The sequence below is a fragment of the Engraulis encrasicolus genome, chromosome 13 (assembly GCF_034702125.1).
Source record: "Engraulis encrasicolus isolate BLACKSEA-1 chromosome 13, IST_EnEncr_1.0, whole genome shotgun sequence".
Lineage (NCBI taxonomy): Eukaryota > Metazoa > Chordata > Actinopteri > Clupeiformes > Engraulidae > Engraulis > Engraulis encrasicolus.
Genome location: NC_085869.1, coordinates 15,356,870 through 15,376,667, shown reverse-complemented (window position 1 = coordinate 15,376,667; position 19,798 = coordinate 15,356,870). Strand labels below are relative to the sequence as shown.

Here is a 19,798-nt window from a genome sequence, read left to right as displayed (position 1 = left end):
CTATGCCTAGCGCTGGCCCTGCCCATTCTGGGGAAGAGAGGGGGAGAGAGATAACGCGTCTGATATTCCAGCCAAGAGAAATAATAGTTTTCCACTCCAACAGCTAATTGTAAAATGTTGAGCCAAATCAAATGGACATGGATAAGGTTAAATTAGGTTCTGGAGTTATGTGTTGGAGGCAAATAAAAAAAATATAACGGCCACAAATTTTGTTTAATGGAAGGGGGAAGGCTTCAGAGACAAATACTGCAATGTGATATGCCTGGCCCTCAGAATGTACACAATAAAGAACATTTCTAAATATTACTAGTTTACTAGTTTATAGACTAGTTGTTTTTTAAATATATACTGCCAATTCATAAACTGGATCTTGTCATGGATATGTATGACATAATAAACCAATATGCACTGGTCCGACCAAAGTACCATAGTGCAGCAAAACACGTCTATTTCTGGCTATTCAACATGGCAGACATGAGGAAGATCCACCTATTTGTGTATGAAAAGCGTACATTTCTAAGTCATGATGAATATTTAAAAGTTGATGGTCGTGTTAAATATGAAAAGATAACACTTGTTAATAGGCAGCATAAATTATGGAAATTAACTACTGAAAAAAGGTTCATGTTATAACACTACATTCACTATCAACGTGTTGTTAAAATCAAGTTGTAAGGGTGCTGGCATGTTGAAATGGGGGAACTGCTTTGCTGCCTATGGGAGGAACATTTTTAAAGTAGCTTAATATAATTTAACAGTTAGCACGTACAAAAATGCATGGGGTCATCTATATTATCCTCTCTCCCATAACATGAAATATAAAAGCCAACAAATCAGGGGTGAGTTTCTCAAAAGGGAAGTTGTTAGCCTGTTAGCAACTTCGGTAGTTGCCAATGGGAAAATGCATTGAAAGCAACGAAGTAGCTAATGTAGTAAGCAACTTTGGTTTCGAGAAATTCACCCCTGTATTGTGGCCATAGTCTGAGTTAAAAGCTTTTGTTTGTACATTAACACCAATGGGGAGCTAAACTGCATATAGGCCTATAGTGATTTTGTAGGAGATTTTTACAACGCCAATCAAGTCCACTTTTTTGTAGATATCGCTTCTTACCATGTCCCATCAACTTATCTTCATGTTCAGTCGTTGCCACTTCACACAGTTTAACATAACATTATGACAACATTAAAATAAGACGCTCAACATATGCAATTCAATGATGATTTCTGCAGTGCTTTCCTCCAAATGAGTATGCCAGACGCCTGACTTTGGTTTGAACATGAGAAATGACTGGATGTCATTGTCCAACGTAGTGAATAGCCTTGTTCTTCCTATTTTCCTGTGCACATCACCATATTCACCTATTACACATTAATTACATATTTCCATACACCACCGCTCATATTTTGTCTAATCTGTCTGGTTTTTGAATAGCGTACAGAAACTCACGATGAAGGATGCCATAAATAATGTTGCTTGGGTATGAAAGACTGATAATCATCATGCATCATGCATCATGCACTTTAGATGACTAAAACAAGCAGAATTGTATATTGCCATCCTTTTAGACAAGGGCCCTCCAAGGACAGAGATCCTAATGGTTCCTTACCTAACAGGATCCCATTGGATGTAGTGATGATTGATAGGTAAACCAACTGATGAAGAAGCTCTGGAAATGGCTGATATTGATATTAAGGTTTTATGAAACCATATAAGTTTAAGAGTTAAGTTAAATGCATTACAGCAATGTTGCTCTGAAGCATAAAATGCAGCTGTCTGTTCTTGGCATTGCCAAATTAACAAGATTATTGGCAAGCTACGTATGCCATAATGACAGTTAAACAATATAGCTATGTGTAGGCTCATGTTGAATAAAGGCTGTATAAAACAGGGCATAACTAATGTTCTATGAACAGTCACAATTCTTTACAAGAAGTAACCTTTCTTTTATTCCCTTTCCAGCTGAAACCGCGCCTCCCAACTTCACACAAAGACTGCAAAGTATGACCGTGAGACAAGGAAGCCAAGTGAGACTGGATGTTCGTGTGACAGGAATCCCTACACCTGTGGTGAAGTTCTTCAGAGAGGGAGCTGAGATTCAGAGCTCCGCAGACTTTCAGATCGTGCAAGAAGGAGATCTTTACAGTTTGTTGATTGCCGAAGCTTTCCCAGAGGATTCTGGAACTTACTCTGTCAGTGCCTCCAACAGCAGTGGCCGTGCCACCTCAACTGCTGAGCTGCTCGTTCAAGGTAAGAGATTCAGTCTAGTAATGTGAAATAAAAAGTTATCGATGAATACTGTAGTTTGAAGCCCCACAAAGAAACTTCATAACTTTCCGTAGAACATGGTTTTAACACGTTTTGTTTAGCACTATCGCAATTTTGTCTTTAAGTACGAGAACTCCTTTTACAGTTTAGACCAGGGGTCCCCAAACTAAGGCCCGGGGGCCGGATGCGGCCCGCCAAGCCCTTTTGACCGGCCCTCCACCTCTCTGCACCTCACCATTTGAACTGTCCCAAAGAAGCAATTCTCACAGAAAAAAAATGATAAAATATATTTTTTAAACATTGTGTTCTGTTTATCAACAGGCCTTATACAGTTTAATTTTCACTAACCTAATGTGAATCACCAGAAGTTTCTCATCTCACTGTAATATCAACAGGCCTACCATTTCTATTGTATCATTCATAAACTGTCAATCACCATATTTTTCTAACCTTTCCTTGCTATTTTACATGGTTAATAGAAATTAAAAGGAATACCTGTGGTATTTCAAAATTGAAAAACATGTTAAGGACTCACTTCTCTTACAAATCACTTGTAACGATTAATATTTTGTACTAGAAATTATGGCTATAACAGGCAGTGGCCTAGTATACAGCCCACATGATTGATCCCTGCCCCTGATCACAATCAGGAACGATAATGTGGCTCCCAGAGAAAAAAAGTTTGGGGACCCCTGGTTTAGACTAATTGCTACATTTTAGCAAATGATTTCAGTTTTTAAAGTGCAAATCTTACTTCGGTGTGTAGCATTGTCGTTACATGGTGAAAAAGATGTTGTCAGATGTTTATGTTCATCTAGACAAGGTGTGTTATTGCCTAGAACTTCATTCAACTTCTGTCCCCAACTACCATATTATGGCAGGATGCACTAACAGTGTGACATCCACACATTGGACCAAATGCTCACAGTCGCTCATTTTGGGTTATACTGCACTCTAGTGGATGTGACCATTGCGTCCATTTACATGCACATGAAAATGCAAAAATGCTCAGACTGAGGTCTGTACTTACTTTCTGTTCTGGTCCACAGGTGTGGAAGAAGCAGTACCTGCCAAGAAGACAAAAACAGTTATTTCCTCTTCTCAGATTATTTCCGCCCACCAGACACGCCAGACAAGAGTTGAACAGGTGATACATGATTTTCTATCACAGTCCATCATAAGGGCAGTATTTAACCGTGATTTTCCTGGAGGAAGAAGTGGAGTAAATTAACTCAAACTCAAAACTCAAATCTTTGCCTACAATTTGCAGAAAATGGCAGCCGCCAGCACAACAATGGTGATTGAAGGAGGTGTCGTCATGGAACAGCTGGCACACAAGACACCCCCACGTGTGCCACCCAAGCCGACTTCAAGGTCCCCCCCATCAGCGACTGGGAAAGTGTCCGCTACCCGACACCAATCCCCCTCCCCTGTGAGGCCTGTGAAGGCACCAGCGCCGTCTGCAGTCAGGTAAATAGACGGATATTAGTTATACCAGTCAATTTTTTGTACTTCACTCAGAGAATGACTTGGAATGCTCTTTTTTTAAACCAAATTTACATTACTTTATTTTTGTAGTATTGCTATAAGACTTTAAGTCTTAAATCGTGCTGATCGTATCGTATCATATCGTATTGTGTGTCCAGTGAGCAAGTATTGGATTTGTCATACAGTTCATTTTACTCCTAGTGATGTAAACAGATGGCTAATTGTCATATTCGTTTTTACATACAGATAATCACTTCAGACTTGAGTCAAATTACACTGCGTAAAATATTACATTATTGTATTGAATGAACTTATCCATACCCATCTTGATAAATTATTTGCTGTGAATGTTTAGCAATGTTTTGTTTTTCTATTACATTCATAGTCTTAAGTTCCATTTAAAGGGGACTCCAGGTAGGATTAAAAGTTTAATTAATCACTGTCCCAAGTTGGCCGATGGCTATGTGAATCATTAGTAAGTGAACGATGACTCTCGCGACCACTTCCATGGTCTGCTGTCAGAAAAGCCTGAATGCAACTTTTTGACAGAGCCATCTGAACGAGTGTCGTGGGGAACTCTTTTCATACAAAAAAATCGCTTTACATATGGTATCCAGATTTGTATCAACTGCTGGCATTCCGTGATGAAAAGCATTCTCACAGCGAGTTTATTTAAACAGCATTTTTTCATTACTGTGTAGATTTTGAGACAGACATACCTCGGGCACCACGCAAACGACGTCATCCTACATTGTGCTCCTTTAAGCTTGTGAGCCCCACGCTTATGCCTTTCTGTCACTCCCCAGGTCGGTGTCCCCAGCCTCCTCCAGGTTGTCCGTGTCCCCCATTCGCCCCGTCAAGTCCCCAATCATGCTCCGCAAACAGGTGATCCAGACCACAGAGGTGCTGCCACCGTGGAAGCAGGCCGGCTACGCCTCCGAGTCCGCCTACAAGACAAGCGTCACAGCCGGAGCCACACACGTCCAGAGTCAGACCACAGTCACCCAGCGCACCTGGGAGAGCTCCTCCATGTCCTCCTCTATGGCCTCCTCTATGGCCATGCAGCAGACAGTGAGCGGGGGGGCGTCCATGCACCAGACAGTGAGCGGAGGGGCGTCCATGCACCAGACAGTGAGCGGAGGGGCGTCCATGCACCAGACAGTGAGCGGAGGGTCGTCCATGCAGCAGACAGTGAGTGGGGCGGCGTCCATGCAGCAGACAGTGAGTGGCGTGGCAGTGAAAGAGGTGAGGAACCCCCACTGTATATTATGTATGAGTGGATGAATGAACATGTTTGGATGTGCCCCACACAAAACGTGCATGATGAGCAGGCCCAGTATCCTGTAGGTACAGTAATGCTATGCTAAACAAAGCCTCAGGCTGTTTTCAATGCATTGTAAAAGCTCTTATTTGAATTTTACAATCCATTTGTCTGCCTGCTTTAAGCATTCTGTCCTGATCAAATCTAACATGCAATATATGCTTATTAGCCTATGTAGTGCAAATGCTGCTTTTGCCATAGGAGACGAAAAGAGCATTCGGAACATACTACATGTCAATAATACCATGACTTTTGACTGTCGCTGCTTGCCTATTACCTGCATGTGCAATAGGAGCCTCAAACAGCAGTGGATGGCAAAACGGCTGCTGCTGTGGCTACGGTGGTAGCCGCAGTGGAGCATGCGCGTAGTCGCCAGCCCCAAACTGGCTCAGTCGAGGTGTCCACCACCACTCATGAGGTCACCGTCACCTCAACGGCAGACGTGACAGCAGCAGTAGAGGAAATGACCTCAGCACAGGAAGTGACCTCAGCAGTAGAGGAAGTTACCTCGGCAGAGAAAGTTATTTCCTCAGTAGAGGTCGTAACCTCTGCAGAGGTGACTAGTGCAGAGGTTACACCTGCAGAAGAACAGGTATACATTTATGAAGTGAATCAATCAGTACTCCAGATTCCAACCCCATCCTTCCATCTCCATCTTTGTCCATTCAATCAATCTTTCTCCTTCAAACGTCCGTTTTCTGACAGACTCTCATTATGCCTCATCCGTTCCTCTTATTCCTTCATGAACCATTCATTCAACCATTATTTCAGTAATTTTCTATGTCCTCTTGTCTTTAAAAAAATGTTTCATTATCTCACATCTAATAGACAGTACAGGTGGAGACCCAGGAACTGTCTGACACTACAGTGTCCCTTCACATCAGTGCTGAAGCCCCAACTGTCCAAAGCACCATAGACATCAGTGCCACTGTCATCAGTACGGATGCTCCTCCTGTCGAAAGCAAAATAGATGTCAGTATTGTTGACATCAGTGCTGAAGCCACTACTGTCAAGAGCACCATACAAACCACCCTTGATGTCAGCGTTGTTGACATAACTACTGATGCCCCTACTGTTGAAAGCACCCTTGAAGTCGGTGTCGTTGACATCAGTACAGAAGCCCCAACTGCTGAAAACATCATAGACCTCAGTGCCGCTGACATCAGTACTGAAACCCCTACTGTTGAAAGCACCATAGACATCAGTGTTGAAGCCCCTCCAGTCGAAAGCAACGTAGAGGAAGTGTCCCCTGACGCCAGTGTCGTTGAAATCAGTAGTGATGCCCCTGCCCCTGCCATCGAAACCGCTATAGAAGAGAAGTCCCTTGACATCAGTGTTGTTGACATCAGTGTTGATGCCCCCGCTGTTGAAAGCACCGTAGAAGAAAGCTGTTCAACTATAGAGGTAGAATGTCTGGAGACTTTTAGTGGAATTCTTGTTAAAGACCCAGCAAAATGAAAACCATGTTTGGCTTTTAAGCGATGTGTCTGAAAAGATGCAGGAAAAAATCAGTTGACATAAAGTTGTATTGTGTTGTGGACAAATGAAGTTTAACAGGTTTTGTCTGCCTTCTGCAGTTTGTTTACGTCGGTAGGAGCTACGGAGCATCTGTTTGATGTCATGAGAATTTGATGAGCCATGTCAGCACAGTGTAGCTTTGAGCTGGCACCCATCCTACAGCACGCAAACCCAGGGTGTTCTACCAACATTTTTGCGCCCTTGAGAAAGAATGTTGACGTCTATCTCTCTCATTGTTTAATAAATGAGGAATTTGGGCATTGCTGGGTCTTTAACTTTAAATTACAGCATTGATGCCATAGTGAAACGGCACGCATGCAGCAACAAAAATTCAGCAACAAATACAGTGCAGTGAATTCTGAAAATTGACTCCAATGCTCTTATTTCATCCTTGGCCTCACTTGTGTAGATTACACAAGATATTCAGACAACGACAACAGATGAAGCAGATGTTGAGCAGACTAGTGAAGCAGAACCAATACCTGTTAGTTCGGTGCTAGAGATCACTGATCAACACGACATCCTCCCCGAGTTCGTTAGTCCGACACCTGAGCCCGAGGAAGAGGTAGCGACCTGTCAGTCGCCATCACTTTGGTTCACAATGGCACACTTGTCATGTCACAGGGTAGCATGGCGAAGAGTTTGAGGAAAATTCGTGAATATGCTACCCATGTTTTTGGATGTCACCTTCTGTCACTTTTTTCCCCACTCCACCATAGTCATGTTATTGGGTTCCAAAGTACAGCACTGTGCATATCGACATAGCTAACATATTTTGAGTTTGCGCATGCTGACGCATTGAATGTTTTCGCATACTAAACCTGTGTTTTTCCCAGATGTTAAGTCATGTGAGTGAACATTGTTTGAAATGTTCAGTGATTATGATGATTGTGATTGCAATGTTTGCAAGTGGTAACAGATGCCATAGATTCAAACGAATGCTATATCTATGCCAGTTTTGCACTGACTTGCTTGTCGTCTTCAGGGTGAGGGTGGCAAAAAGGCTGGCGCCGTCGCCACTGTGCTTGCTGCCGTCGATCATGCACGCGTGCGCAAGCCTGCGCAGGCGGAGAGGGGTGCCGCGGAGGAGGCAACCTTAGAGTTTGACATGTCGCAGCAGCAGGCCATGTACGCCGCTGAACAGCAAGTCAGAGCTAGGACAGAGGCCACTCTAGCACCCCCTACTGCTCATGTCACTGCAGCACAAAAGACTGTGCATGTGTCCCAGGTTAGAATATGCTTTATAGGACATATTTGTAAAAAACAAACAAACAAATAAACAAAATGTTTGAGGAGTCATAGTTGAAATCTATTTTACATGCCATCACTAAAATGTTTACTTTGTTGGTTACCATAGATCGAGAGGAGCGCAGAAGCTAGTGCACATATGGAGACTGGCCTTGCTCCTTCCCCAGTACCACATTTTACAGTTTCAAAAGTTACTGTGCCCAAACCTGAACCTAGCTATGAGGTAAGCACGTGCAAAATTCAGGCAAGCAGGGAAACAACAAAACATAAATAAATCAATTAATCAATCAATAATGTAAAAATGTTTCAAATCGCAGAGAATCTCATTTATTTTTAGTGCATAAAATTAAAATTATGATATCTAGGTTGTTCCTGCTTGCCTGATATGCACTAATCACTTTCAGTCAGCGCCATTATCCCTGTCTAACTTACCATAACATGGATGCCATCAAAATGCTCATTCCCCTTGACCCTTCTAAAATCATTTATAGCTTTATTTTATTTATATGATAGTGAACCAATTTCACCTCCTCCTTTGTACTTTTTTCTTGTAAGCACAACCCTCTTCCCCCCAAGATCCACTTTAACAAGTTAACAAACCTTGATCCTGCAGTTATCCCATCTGTTCCTGAAAATGAAAAAACTTAAAAAAAATAAAAATAAGTAAATCAATAAAATCCCTACCCCTTGGCCTGGACATCCTCCCCCCGTGTGGCTAATCCCAAGGCAAACTCAAACTCACACCTTTATTTTTGGTCATCCCTGACGATGCTGTCTCTCCTTGAATCGTATTAGGTATCCATAGCAGGCTCTGCTATTGCCACACTGCACAAAGAGTTGTCCGCCACCCATGGCGTTCAAAAGATCATCAAGCCTGTCAAGGCCCCGACTCAAAGGGTCTTGGAGACCAGAGTGACCCCCGAACCCACCCCACCTCCGTTTAGGGATGAGCGTTACATGGCGCAGTACGAGGCACAGTTGCAAAGGGAGGAGATAGGTGCCGGCGCTGCCTACGCAGGTGGCGCAGACGAAGAGTATGAAGAGTGGGAGACCGAGGTTTGTTGCTGGATGGTTTTGCTTTTGGTGTATGTGTGTGTGTAGCGGTGAACTCCTCCTGCTAACACTCACACAAGGCGTGTGGCCTGGCCTGTGACACACTTCCATGTCTACTACCCTCCACATCCCTAACTGAGGATTCCTTCCTTCCTTCCTTCCTCCTCCCTGTAGGTGCCCAACGCGTTCCGCCTGCCTGATCCGTTCCCTTATGACTTTCACGTTTTAAATGTTTATTTTGCAGCCGCCAGAACATTAACACAGAGAGATATGTTATATATTTATATTTTATCTTTACTTTATATCGTTGTTTTACATAAAACGCGTTTGTCGCTGTAAATAATAGAATATTGTGCTCTGAATAGTCAGTTGGTTAGCTGACCAGTGGGTGACCTTATTAGCGTTTCTGTAACGGTTATATATGATTATAAAACATACAGTTTAAAACGCAAACTTCCTCCTGCAAAATAAACACTTAAAACGAGAAAGTTAAAAATTAACGGAACAAATCGGGCAATTTCTCTTCCGTATACGTCATACTGCGCATGTGCAGTGTGCAAAGGGAACGGATCAGGCAGGCAGAACCCGTTGGGCACCGACACTCCCGAGCCTTGTCGACTCCATTCCATTTTGTGTGATGCTCACAGGAGAGCAGTGGAATGCATTTCCTCATATGATCTGTCGTGAAGACATATTAATGACTTGTTTTCCCTTTGTGTCACACAGGTTATGGAGATTGCAGCCGTCCCAGGAGCACAGGAAGCAGTTGTGCCACCCACACTGATTGCTGTAAATACTGCAGTTATTTTAATATTATATATGCAGTTATTTTAATATTATATATGTAAAGTAGACCAAAAACTACAATATCCAAAAGATATTACAAGAAATATTAAAGAAATCTAGACAGATACCAAAAAGTAAATTTTGTTTCTTAAATGGTTTCCTTTTTTCAGGGCTTGGCAAATGTGACTGTCACAGAGGGAGAGTCTGTGACTCTGGAGTGCCAGATTTCTGGAACCCCAGAACCAACGATCATGTGGTTCAGGGAAGACTATAAAATTGAAAGCACCATTGATTTCCAAATCACCTACGTGGGTGGCTATGCCCGTCTGGTGATCCGCGAGGCCTTTGCTGAGGACAGCGGCCGCTTCAGCTGCACTGCTACTAGCGCTGCTGGAACCATCAGCACATCTTGCTACCTGCTTGTCAAAGGTAATTTTCCCATACTATATTTAGGCTAAGGCTTAGGCTAGACCAGTGGTTCTCAAACTTTTTCCATCATTCCCCCCTTAAGAGGGTCTGAATGCTTCCGAGTCCCCCAAAGCAACAGCGGTAGCCTACTCGCGCAGACTGATTTTGCGATCCGTGCGCAGAATCAAAGGAAAGGTGACTGGTAATATTAAACAAAGAGGGACTGCAGTCGAGTACAAATTCATGACAATTAATCATATAATGTTGGTGAGGGCTTTAAACTTATTGACTTATTGGCGAGACAGGAAATAATTTCCTTAGGGGGAAAAACCCAAAATTAGATGTCACACGCCCCCCCTGAGATGCCTCCGCGCCCCCCCAGGGGAGCTTATGCCCCACTTTGAGAAATACTGGGCTAGACGTCCTTCCAATCACCAGTCCACAACCAGTCCAGTCTTTCATTCGTTAAATCATCTTCTCGAGTGTCATGCAAGCTTTAGAAAACTATTGAGATAACAGTGATGCTTAATCATACTGTATGATTTCCTTTGTAGTATCTGAAGAGATTGAGATCAGAGAAGACGTTACCCTGGTCTCTGGAGTTGTCGTAGAAGAGAAACGGTGAGTCACGGTGTCTGAATGAAGACTTTTTACTAAACTAAAGATCTACATTGTTTGAGCAATTGTTTAATCAAGTCTAGTGTACTACTACTTAACATTTAGAGTTTGTGTATATTTCTTAATAGTGTAAGTGAGGCAAAGGAGGAGACGATGTCTGAGATCAGCGCGGTGTCAGAAACCATGGAGCCTGGTACAGGCGTGCTCCCTTTCTTCGTTTCCCAGCCCGTTGTACAGAAACTGGTCGAGGGAGGAAGTGTCGTGTTTGAATGTCAAGTCGGAGGAACACCCAAGCCCCACATTTACTGGAAGAAGGGTGGTGTGCCCCTCACAACTGGATACAGGTATGTTAAGTTTACATACAGTAAGAAAGAAACGAATATTATATATTTATTTTATTACATTTTAATATGATAAAGAAACAATATTATAGTGTAGTAACTAAAATCAGATTACTAAAGCCTAGCATCCTATTTCTAATTCTACTGTAATTCAATGGTCTGATTGTACCTAATGAAGTTTTTTTTTTATATTAATGCTACAGATATAGAGTAGCCTACAACAAGGAGACTGGCCATTGCAAGCTGGAGATCTCCATGACGTTTGCCGATGATGCTGGAGAGTACACCGTTGTGGCAAGGAACCAGATGGGAGAGTCCTCAGCCAGTACTAGCCTCCTCGAAGAAGGTTTGTTTTATGAGCTTTTAAAGGTGCACTGTGTAGGATTGTGGCCAGAGTAGGTATTGCAAATATGCTGTCCATTGAAGCTGTGTTGCCTATTGCCAAATTGGAGAGAGCCAAATTATACAGAGCCATAGTGCTGCGCTAAGGGGTTTTAATTATTATCAGCAGGTCTAATGAACTTCTTCAGTATAAAGTACTTTTATAGATTTACATCCCATATGGTGTTGTCTCATAAGGTCTTTTCAACGGCTGATTTTATGGTAGGCTAACAGCTCGACTCTGCTGCCACTTTTTGCTTTTCAATTGGGCACAAGCTCAATCGTAAAGCAAAAAGTGGCGGCTGAGTCGCTCTGTGTCGAGCTTTAGGCCTACCAGAAAACCAGCCGTGGAAAAGAGCCTTTAATATACTGAGTGAATGGCAGTCCATTTGTATATTTTATTAACTTTGGGGAAGCAGTAATGCCACGTACTGACCGTCTTTGTTGTAATCACTGTTTTGACTCTGATGTGACTGATGTGATTGTTATGCCATTGTGTGATCTCATGTAATCCATAGGAGAATATGAAGCCTACATGAAGCAACAGGACGTGACATACAAAACAGAAGTGACTGCCATTGTACAGGAGCCCAGAGCAGGAGACGTGCCTCCTGTGGTTGTAAGTGAATATGAGAGAGAACAGTTTCTCACCCAGAAGATGACGACGACATATATTTCTGGACAGGTACAGAAATAAAAGTGCAAGTAATTGTGAAGTGATATTTTTTAAATACCACAATGTTGTGTGAAACTAAACATTTCATTATGTTTTTGTTTCTGTGAAGGAATTCCAAATATCTGCTTTTGAGCAGAAGATAATCCAAGAGATTGAGATTCGTATTATGAAGATTACCTACCAACAGATAGTGGTTGAGGATGGAGAAGAGATGGTCGTGAATGTAGCAGAACATGAAGCAAAGGAGGCTGGATTTGCCACAGGAGTCAAAAACTATAGAATCTTGGAAGGCATGGGAGTCACATTCCACTGCAAAATGTCTGGAAACCCAGTCCCCAAGGTAAAGTGTTCTACAATGTTCTAGAATCTTCACTACATCACAACCTCTGTGGGGTCGAAAATAATATTGTCTTTATTGGGTAACAGATTGCCTGGTACAAAGACGGAAACCGCATCAGGCACGGAGGCCGCTATCAGATGGAGTTCCTCCAGGATGGACGTGCCAGCCTGCGTCTGCCCGTGGTGCTGCCTGAGGATGAGGGCGTCTACACCGCTTATGCTTGTAACATGAAGGGCAATGCCGTGAGCTCTGGCAAGCTTTACATTGAGCCTGCTGCAGCTCAAACGGGCCACCCCCAGTACCCACAGCCAGAGGCCATGATGAGGATTGGGTAATTGTTTATACTATTTGACAATATATGATTAGCTACCAGCAGACATATTGTAGTTGTGTGCAGCAACTGTTAATGCCAATGTGTTGGCTGGTCATTCATATGTCTGTTGAAGTTGTTTTAATCCAGCTCAATTGGCAAAGTAGCTCTGTTGTGTAGAGTTTTGTATTAGGTTTGTACATTGGAATTCATTTTGATGAATAATGACATGCATACTATGTACAGAACATGTGTTCAGAATCTTGAAGTAATTATTTTCCCCCTATTGTCAGCTCTGCCTCTTCTCGTGGCCCCAGCTATTCTCCCGGACGTTCTCCAAGCTTTTCACCGGGGCGTTCCCCAAGCTTTTCTCCCGGACGATCCCCCGCACGTTCCCCTGGCCGCAGGCTGGATGACACAGATACAGCTCAGCTTGAGAGACTATACAAGCCAGTCTTTGTCCTGAAGCCTTCATCTTTCAAGTGCTCTGAGGGACAGACAGCAAGATTTGACCTTAAAGTTGTTGGCAGACCCATGCCTGAAACCTTCTGGTTCCACAATGGTAAGTCAGTCTTATGAATGAATCAGGTTGCTTTGACCGAACCTTCATGGCCACATAGTGTTTTGGAAAAGTATGACTACACGTGTACTCAGCCACCAGATTCATATACACACTTAAATTATTTATTTGCATTACAGGTCAGCAGGTGGTCAATGACTACACACACAAGATCGTTGTCAAGGAGGATGGAACCCAGTCAATGATTGTGGTCCCAGCTATGCCCGCTGACTCTGGCGAATGGCAAGTCGTGGCACAGAACAGAGCTGGAAAAACTGCCGTTTCTATGACTCTCTCAGTTGAAGGTGTGATATTTGCAAATATACACAGTATTGTAATGTAACGTCAGGAAGTTATTTACGCCTAACATATTAAATATGTTATTGTGATTGCATTCTTATTAAATTCACAGCAAAGGAAAACCTGGTGAGACCCCAGTTTGTTGAGAAGCTGAAGAACGTCAGTGTGAAGGAGGGCTCTCTTGTTGAGCTGGCTGTCAAAGCCATCGGAAACCCACTTCCTGATATTGTCTGGCTGAAAAACAGTGACATTATATCATCTATGAAATATCCACACATTAAGTAAGTGATACCCCTGTACTTGTAATTGACCCAAATGTGGGCCAGTTCTTATCAACAACACATGTATAATATTTTCTTTCCAATTGTCTTCTATTCCTGTAGGATTGAGGGCCAGAAAGGAGAGGCAAATTGCAAAATCCCCTCTGCCGGGGGACCTGATAGTGCGTGGTACACTGCCACAGCCATCAACAAAGCCGGACGAGATACCACCCGCTGCAGAGTCAACGTCGAGGTGGAGTTCTCCGAGCCCGAACCCGAGAGGAGACTAGTTATCCCAAGAGGAACCTACAAGGCCAAGGAGATTGCCGCTCCTGAGCTGGAGCCATTGCACCTTCGCTACGGTCAGGACCAGTGGGAGGAGGGAGACCTCTACGACAAAGAGAAACAACAGAAGCCACATTTCAAGAAGAAGCTCACGTCCGTAAGGATGAAGCACTTTGGACCCGTGCACTTTGAGTGCAGACTGACCCCCATCGGTGACCCCAACATGATGGTGGAGTGGCTCCATGATGGCAAACCTCTGGCTGCTGCCAACAGGTTGCGCATGGTGAATGAATTTGGCTACTGCAGCCTGGACTACGAGGTCGCTTACGCCAGAGACAGTGGCGTTGTGACTTGCAGAGCCACCAACAAATTTGGTGTTGACCAGACCTCCGCCACACTGATTGTGAAAGACGAGAAAAGCCTTGTTGAGGAATCTCAACTGCCCGATGGCAGGAGGGGACCCAGGATGGACGAATTGGAGCGCATGGCCCATGAGGGAGGACCTGCAGGTGTGAGTGGTGAGGAGTACAGCGAGAAAACAAAACCAGAAATAGTCTTGCTTCCAGAGCCAGCAGAGGTCCTGGAGGGACAGCTCGCCAAGTTCCGCTGCAGAGTAACTGGGTACCCAGCTCCCAAAGTAAACTGGTACTTGAATGGACAGCTGATCCGGAAAAGCAAGAGATTCCGTCTTCGTTATGATGGTATTTACTACCTTGAGATCACCGACAGCAAGTCCTATGACTCTGGTGACATCAAACTTGTGGCTGAGAACCCAGAGGGTGTTGCCGAGTACACTGTGAAGCTGGAGATCAAACAGAGGGAAGACTTCAGAACAGTCCTGAGGAAAATCCCTGATGTCAAACCTTCTATCGAGCCCCTGGCGGAGCACGGCAGAGTACCTTTCGAGGTTGTGAAAGTTGACAAGCCTGCTGACGGCGCTCAGCAGAAAGAGGTGGTTACACTGAGGAAAGTTGAAAGGGTCGTCCATGACATCTCCTCGGAGGAGACCGATGAGCTGAAACACAAGTTCAAGCGCAGGACAGAAGAGGGTTACTACGAGGCCATTACTGCCGTTGAGCTGAAGAGTCGCAGGAAGGATGAGGCCTATGAGGACATGCTGAGGAAGAGGAAGGAAGAGCTTCTTCACTGGACCAAGCAAATCCCAGAGTCTGAGAGGAAGAAGGAAGAAGAACAAGGCAAACTCACCTGTCCCACCATTAGACCAGAGAGAGTAGCCCTCTCTCCAAGCATGGAGGCCCCAAAGATCATAGAGCGTATTCAGAGCAACACTTGTGCCGCGGGAGATGAAGTTCGCTTCCGCTGTAGGGTTGTCGGAAGGCCAGACCCAGAGTGCCAGTGGTTCAAGAATGGTGTGCTTCTGGAGAAAACCGACAGGGTTTACTGGTACTGGCCCGAAGACCATGTCTGTGAGCTGGTTATCCGTGATGTTACAGCAGAAGACTCTGCTAGTGTCATGGTCAAAGCTGTGAACATTGCTGGGGAGACCTCTAGCCATGCATTTTTGCTTGTGCAAGGTATAGTAAACATATTTTAATATCCTAGATGTAAAATATTATTAAAGTTGATATATTTAAGTTTCTTATTTACATAATTCAAATTCTAAGTATTCATTATGACATTATTACTATTCCTACACTATAATTACTATACTAGTAAATATTCATGAAAATATCAAATTTGGCAATAGGCAGTATACTGAACACTCTCTCTCTCTCTCTCTCTCTCTCTCTCTCTCTCTCTCTCTCTCTCTCTCTATATATATATATATATATATATATATATATATTCGTGTATATATATACAGTATATGGTATACACTTCACTACAAATCCTACACAGTGCACATTTAAATTGTATGAGTAATGTGAGAATTTAAAATTAAAATAATATATATTCTTTCCTTTCTCATTTAGCCAAGCAAGTTATTTACTTCACTCAAGAGATTGAAGATGCCTATGCCAAAGAGAAGGACACCATGGTTACATTTGAATGTGAAACAAATGAGCCTTTTGTGAAAGTGAAATGGCTGAAGAACAATGCTGCAATATTCTCTGGAGACAAATACAGGATGCACTCCGACAGAAAAGTTCATTTCCTGTCTGTTCTGCAGATTTCTATGAATGACGACGATGAATATTCTTGTGTTCTCGTTGAGGATAATGAAATTAGAACCTCTTCCAGACTCCATGTGGAAGGTTAGTTCCCAAAGTTCCAGCCCCTTCAAAATTCCAAATCTAAAACCACATGCTGTATATAATGAGATGCACTGGTTATTTAACGCTGTTTACCTTTTTGTGTTGCAGGTGCTCCCCTGGAAATTGTGAAGAAACTTGAAAGTACTGAAGTGCCAGAAACATATTCTGGAGAGTTTGAGTGTGAGCTGTCCCGTGAAGATGCTGAGGGAACATGGTACTTTGAGAACAAGGAGATCACTCCTAGCATGAAATATGTTGTTTCCTCTCGCCGTGGAAGGCACTCTTTGTCTGTCAAAGATGTCAAGAAGGAGGATCAAGGAAAATACACATTTAAAGTTGGAAGTTTGAGCACCAGTGCGTCACTGAAGATGAAACGTGAGTTAAGCCTTATTCATGTAACAAACTGATTGTAAATGCCCCCACATTGTGCATGCTCTGATGTTTTTGATCTCATTGTGTCATTTCAGTGCGCCCTATCACACTGTTGCAAGGCCTCTCTGACTTAACGGTCTGTGAGGGTGACATTGCACAGCTGGAGGTGCGTTTCTCTCAGGAGAACGTGGAGGGAACATGGATGAAAAATGGACAGCCCATTTCAGCCTCAGACAGAATGCATATTGTGATCGACAAAATGGTTCATAAGCTGCTTATTGAAAATGTCAGCAGAGAAGACGCAGGAATGTATTCCTTTGTTGTTCCTGCTCACGATCTCACAACCAAGGGAAAGCTTACTGTTCAAAGTAAGTAAATGAATTTTAAACCTATGCGGCTTGCTGGGAGTACTGTAGTTCATGGAATGCAATGCTGCAAGAGCTCTGATTTTATTTATCTTCCCACAGCTATTGGCATCACATCACCACTGAAAGACGTCACCTCTGTTGAGGGCACCAAGGCTGTGCTGGAGGCTAAGATCTCTGCACAGGATGTCGCCTCAGTGAAATGGTATCACAACGATAAGCTGCTGGTGGCCAGTGAAAGAATCCAGATGGTTGCCAAGGGAACCAAGCAGCGCCTGGTGCTCACCAGGTCCTTTGCCTCTGATGAGGGCCATTACAAGATGGTTGCCGGCAGAGTTGACACAAGCTGCAAAGTGACAATTGAGAGTAAGTGATGTGTAATTGTTCATTTTACAGAAACTGTTCATTATAAAATAATTCTTTGAATGGACCAAAGTTACATTTGTACATTTAAATACAAAATAAAGTAAATCATCACTAGACACCATGTGTATGTACGGCATACCACACCGTATGTGTAAGCCTGCCTTGTGCGTTTTTCTCTTTCTAGAAATCACCATTGTGAAGCATATGGAGGACCGTGTCTGCACGGAGACCCAGAATGTGACTTTTGAGGTTGAGCTGTCTCACCCTGGCGTTGATGCTGTCTGGACCCTGAGGAACCATGTGCTTAAGCCTGGTCCAAAATACAAGATTGAGGCTAAAGGCAAACGCTACACCCTTACAGTCATGAACACCATGAAAGATGAGGAGGGACAGTACATGTTCGCTGCAGGCGAGAAGACATCCAGTGCCAAACTGACTGTGTCAGGTAGGCTCCTATTTTGCTGTCCATTTCTGTCAATATTACATTGTCTGCCTACTGCAATTTATAGCAACATTTTAAGCTACGGTCTGACGGCACGAGCAAACAGAACTACTTCATCTATTCTAGCCCATAGCCTGCTTAGTCTCCTTCTTCATTGACGATATCCTCAGATAAATCTAACTGTAAGAACCAATAAGCTTAGTTTTTACAGTAAACAAGAAGGATCACCGCACACTGGTGGGCTATCATCTAACACTAATAAAAAAGCAGCAAAATCAAGTCCACCAGTGTGCGGTGATCCTTCTTGTTCACTGTGTGATGACTGCACTTCACCAGCACCTGGAACCTGGCTGTGCCTAGGAGTTTCAGATCTTTGAAAGCTTAGTTTTTTTTATTGATGTCCTAGACAATTGGCTATGTGCTTTTCTCAAAACCGATTAATTCCAAGTAAGCAAACGTCTAATTCTTTTCTGGTTTCCTTAGGTGGTGCCATCAACAGGCCACTTAAAGATCTGACTGTGGCGGAATCCCAGAGTGCTGAGTTCGAGTGTGAGGTTGCAAATTCCAGCGCTTCGGGCAAGTGGCTGAAGGACGGCCAGGCCGTTGACTTCGGCGAGAACATCCGCAGTGAAGACAAGGGTGCTGTGAGGCGTCTCAATATTGCCATCACAAGAACACAAGATATTGGTGAATACACCTACCAGGTGGCCAACTCCAAGACATCAGCCAACCTGAAAGTTGAAGGTAACTACTGCATATCAACATTTCAATAATATGTGTAAATGTACACACATTAGGCACATGTATTAAATGTATTTGTAATTTATATTATGCTAAATTAATGGCTGGATTTGTTTTGTTGTAATAGCTGTGAAAGTGAAGAAGACTCTTAAGAACCAGACTGTGACTCAGACACAGGAGGCTGTGTTCAGCCTTGAGCTCACCCACGAACATGTGAAGGGATCCCAGTGGACCAAGAATGGCATTGAACTTGTTCCCAGTGATAAATATGAAATCACCATGGAAGGTGCCGTGCACACCCTGAAGATTAAGAACTGCAACACTCAAGATGAATCAGTTTATGCATTCAAACTCGGAAAGCTTTCTGCTAATGCCAGACTCAATGTTGAGAGTAAGTGGAATAATTGTCTTGATTCTTTTCCTTATGAATGTTGTTTTGCTTCTTTTGCATGTTAATGTTAATCTTTTCCATTTGTTTTCCTAGCAATCAAAATTGTGAAGAAGCCCAAAGACATAACCTGTCTGTTGGACGCCACTGGTTCCTTCGAACTGAGCCTTTCTCATGACAACATCCCAGTGAAATGGATGTTCAACAACACCGAACTGAGGCCAAGTAATACTTGCCAGATCATGTCAGAAAGGAAGGCACATAAACTCATCATCCAGAATGTTGACACCAGCAAGGCTGGGGAATACACTGCTGTGGTCGGGCATCTGCAATGCAGTGCCTATCTACATGTTGAATGTAAGTAATCAAAACCCCATAATAAGATAGAAATACCCATTTGTCTGTGAACGTGAGCATGAATAGATATGTGACTAATTTGATTATTATCCTCTAACTCCTTAGCCTTACGTGTGACAAAGCCAATGAAGAACGTTGAAATTCCTGAGACTCAGGTGGCAACCTTCGAGTGTGAGGTGTCTCACTTCAATGTCCCATCCACCTGGCTGAAGAACGGCGTGGAGATCGAGATGAGTGAGAAGTTCAGGATTGTGGTGCAGGGAAAGCTCCACCAGCTCAAGATAATGAACACCAGTAGACAGGACTCTGCTGAGTACACGTTCATCTGCGGAAATGACAGAGTATCCGCAACATTGACAGTTAGCCGTAAGTGTGACACTGACTTAACCTGGT

At 43.4% G+C, this 19,798-nt stretch overlaps 1 protein-coding gene across 50 annotated transcripts in view; it reads left to right on the top strand.

Moving 5' to 3' along the window:
- ttn.2 (titin, tandem duplicate 2) overlaps positions 1 to 19,798 on the top strand; it is a 178,736-nt gene that overhangs the window by 3,872 nt on the left and 155,066 nt on the right. For 48 of the 50 annotated variants that reach the window (XM_063213196.1, XM_063213185.1, XM_063213195.1 and 45 more), the window contains exons 4-32: positions 1,961 to 2,248; positions 3,316 to 3,413; positions 3,537 to 3,736; positions 4,561 to 4,999; positions 5,368 to 5,667; positions 7,579 to 7,821; positions 7,951 to 8,064; positions 8,637 to 8,897; positions 9,621 to 9,683; positions 9,851 to 10,109; positions 10,643 to 10,709; positions 10,835 to 11,050; positions 11,251 to 11,393; positions 11,947 to 12,113; positions 12,214 to 12,444; positions 12,531 to 12,775; positions 13,048 to 13,316; positions 13,454 to 13,618; positions 13,726 to 13,894; positions 13,997 to 15,693; positions 16,093 to 16,374; positions 16,483 to 16,749; positions 16,842 to 17,114; positions 17,214 to 17,477; positions 17,662 to 17,922; positions 18,403 to 18,663; positions 18,788 to 19,051; positions 19,145 to 19,405; positions 19,511 to 19,771. In XM_063213196.1, coding sequence (XP_063069266.1) covers positions 1,961 to 2,248; positions 3,316 to 3,413; positions 3,537 to 3,736; positions 4,561 to 4,999; positions 5,368 to 5,667; positions 7,579 to 7,821; positions 7,951 to 8,064; positions 8,637 to 8,897; positions 9,621 to 9,683; positions 9,851 to 10,109; positions 10,643 to 10,709; positions 10,835 to 11,050; positions 11,251 to 11,393; positions 11,947 to 12,113; positions 12,214 to 12,444; positions 12,531 to 12,775; positions 13,048 to 13,316; positions 13,454 to 13,618; positions 13,726 to 13,894; positions 13,997 to 15,693; positions 16,093 to 16,374; positions 16,483 to 16,749; positions 16,842 to 17,114; positions 17,214 to 17,477; positions 17,662 to 17,922; positions 18,403 to 18,663; positions 18,788 to 19,051; positions 19,145 to 19,405; positions 19,511 to 19,771 — 8,028 coding nt within the window. The remainder of the gene's footprint in view (positions 1 to 1,960; positions 2,249 to 3,315; positions 3,414 to 3,536; positions 3,737 to 4,560; positions 5,000 to 5,367; positions 5,668 to 7,578; positions 7,822 to 7,950; positions 8,065 to 8,636; positions 8,898 to 9,620; positions 9,684 to 9,850; positions 10,110 to 10,642; positions 10,710 to 10,834; positions 11,051 to 11,250; positions 11,394 to 11,946; positions 12,114 to 12,213; positions 12,445 to 12,530; positions 12,776 to 13,047; positions 13,317 to 13,453; positions 13,619 to 13,725; positions 13,895 to 13,996; positions 15,694 to 16,092; positions 16,375 to 16,482; positions 16,750 to 16,841; positions 17,115 to 17,213; positions 17,478 to 17,661; positions 17,923 to 18,402; positions 18,664 to 18,787; positions 19,052 to 19,144; positions 19,406 to 19,510; positions 19,772 to 19,798) is intronic. The other 2 variants (XM_063213153.1, XM_063213163.1) reach the window with 2 other exon arrangements.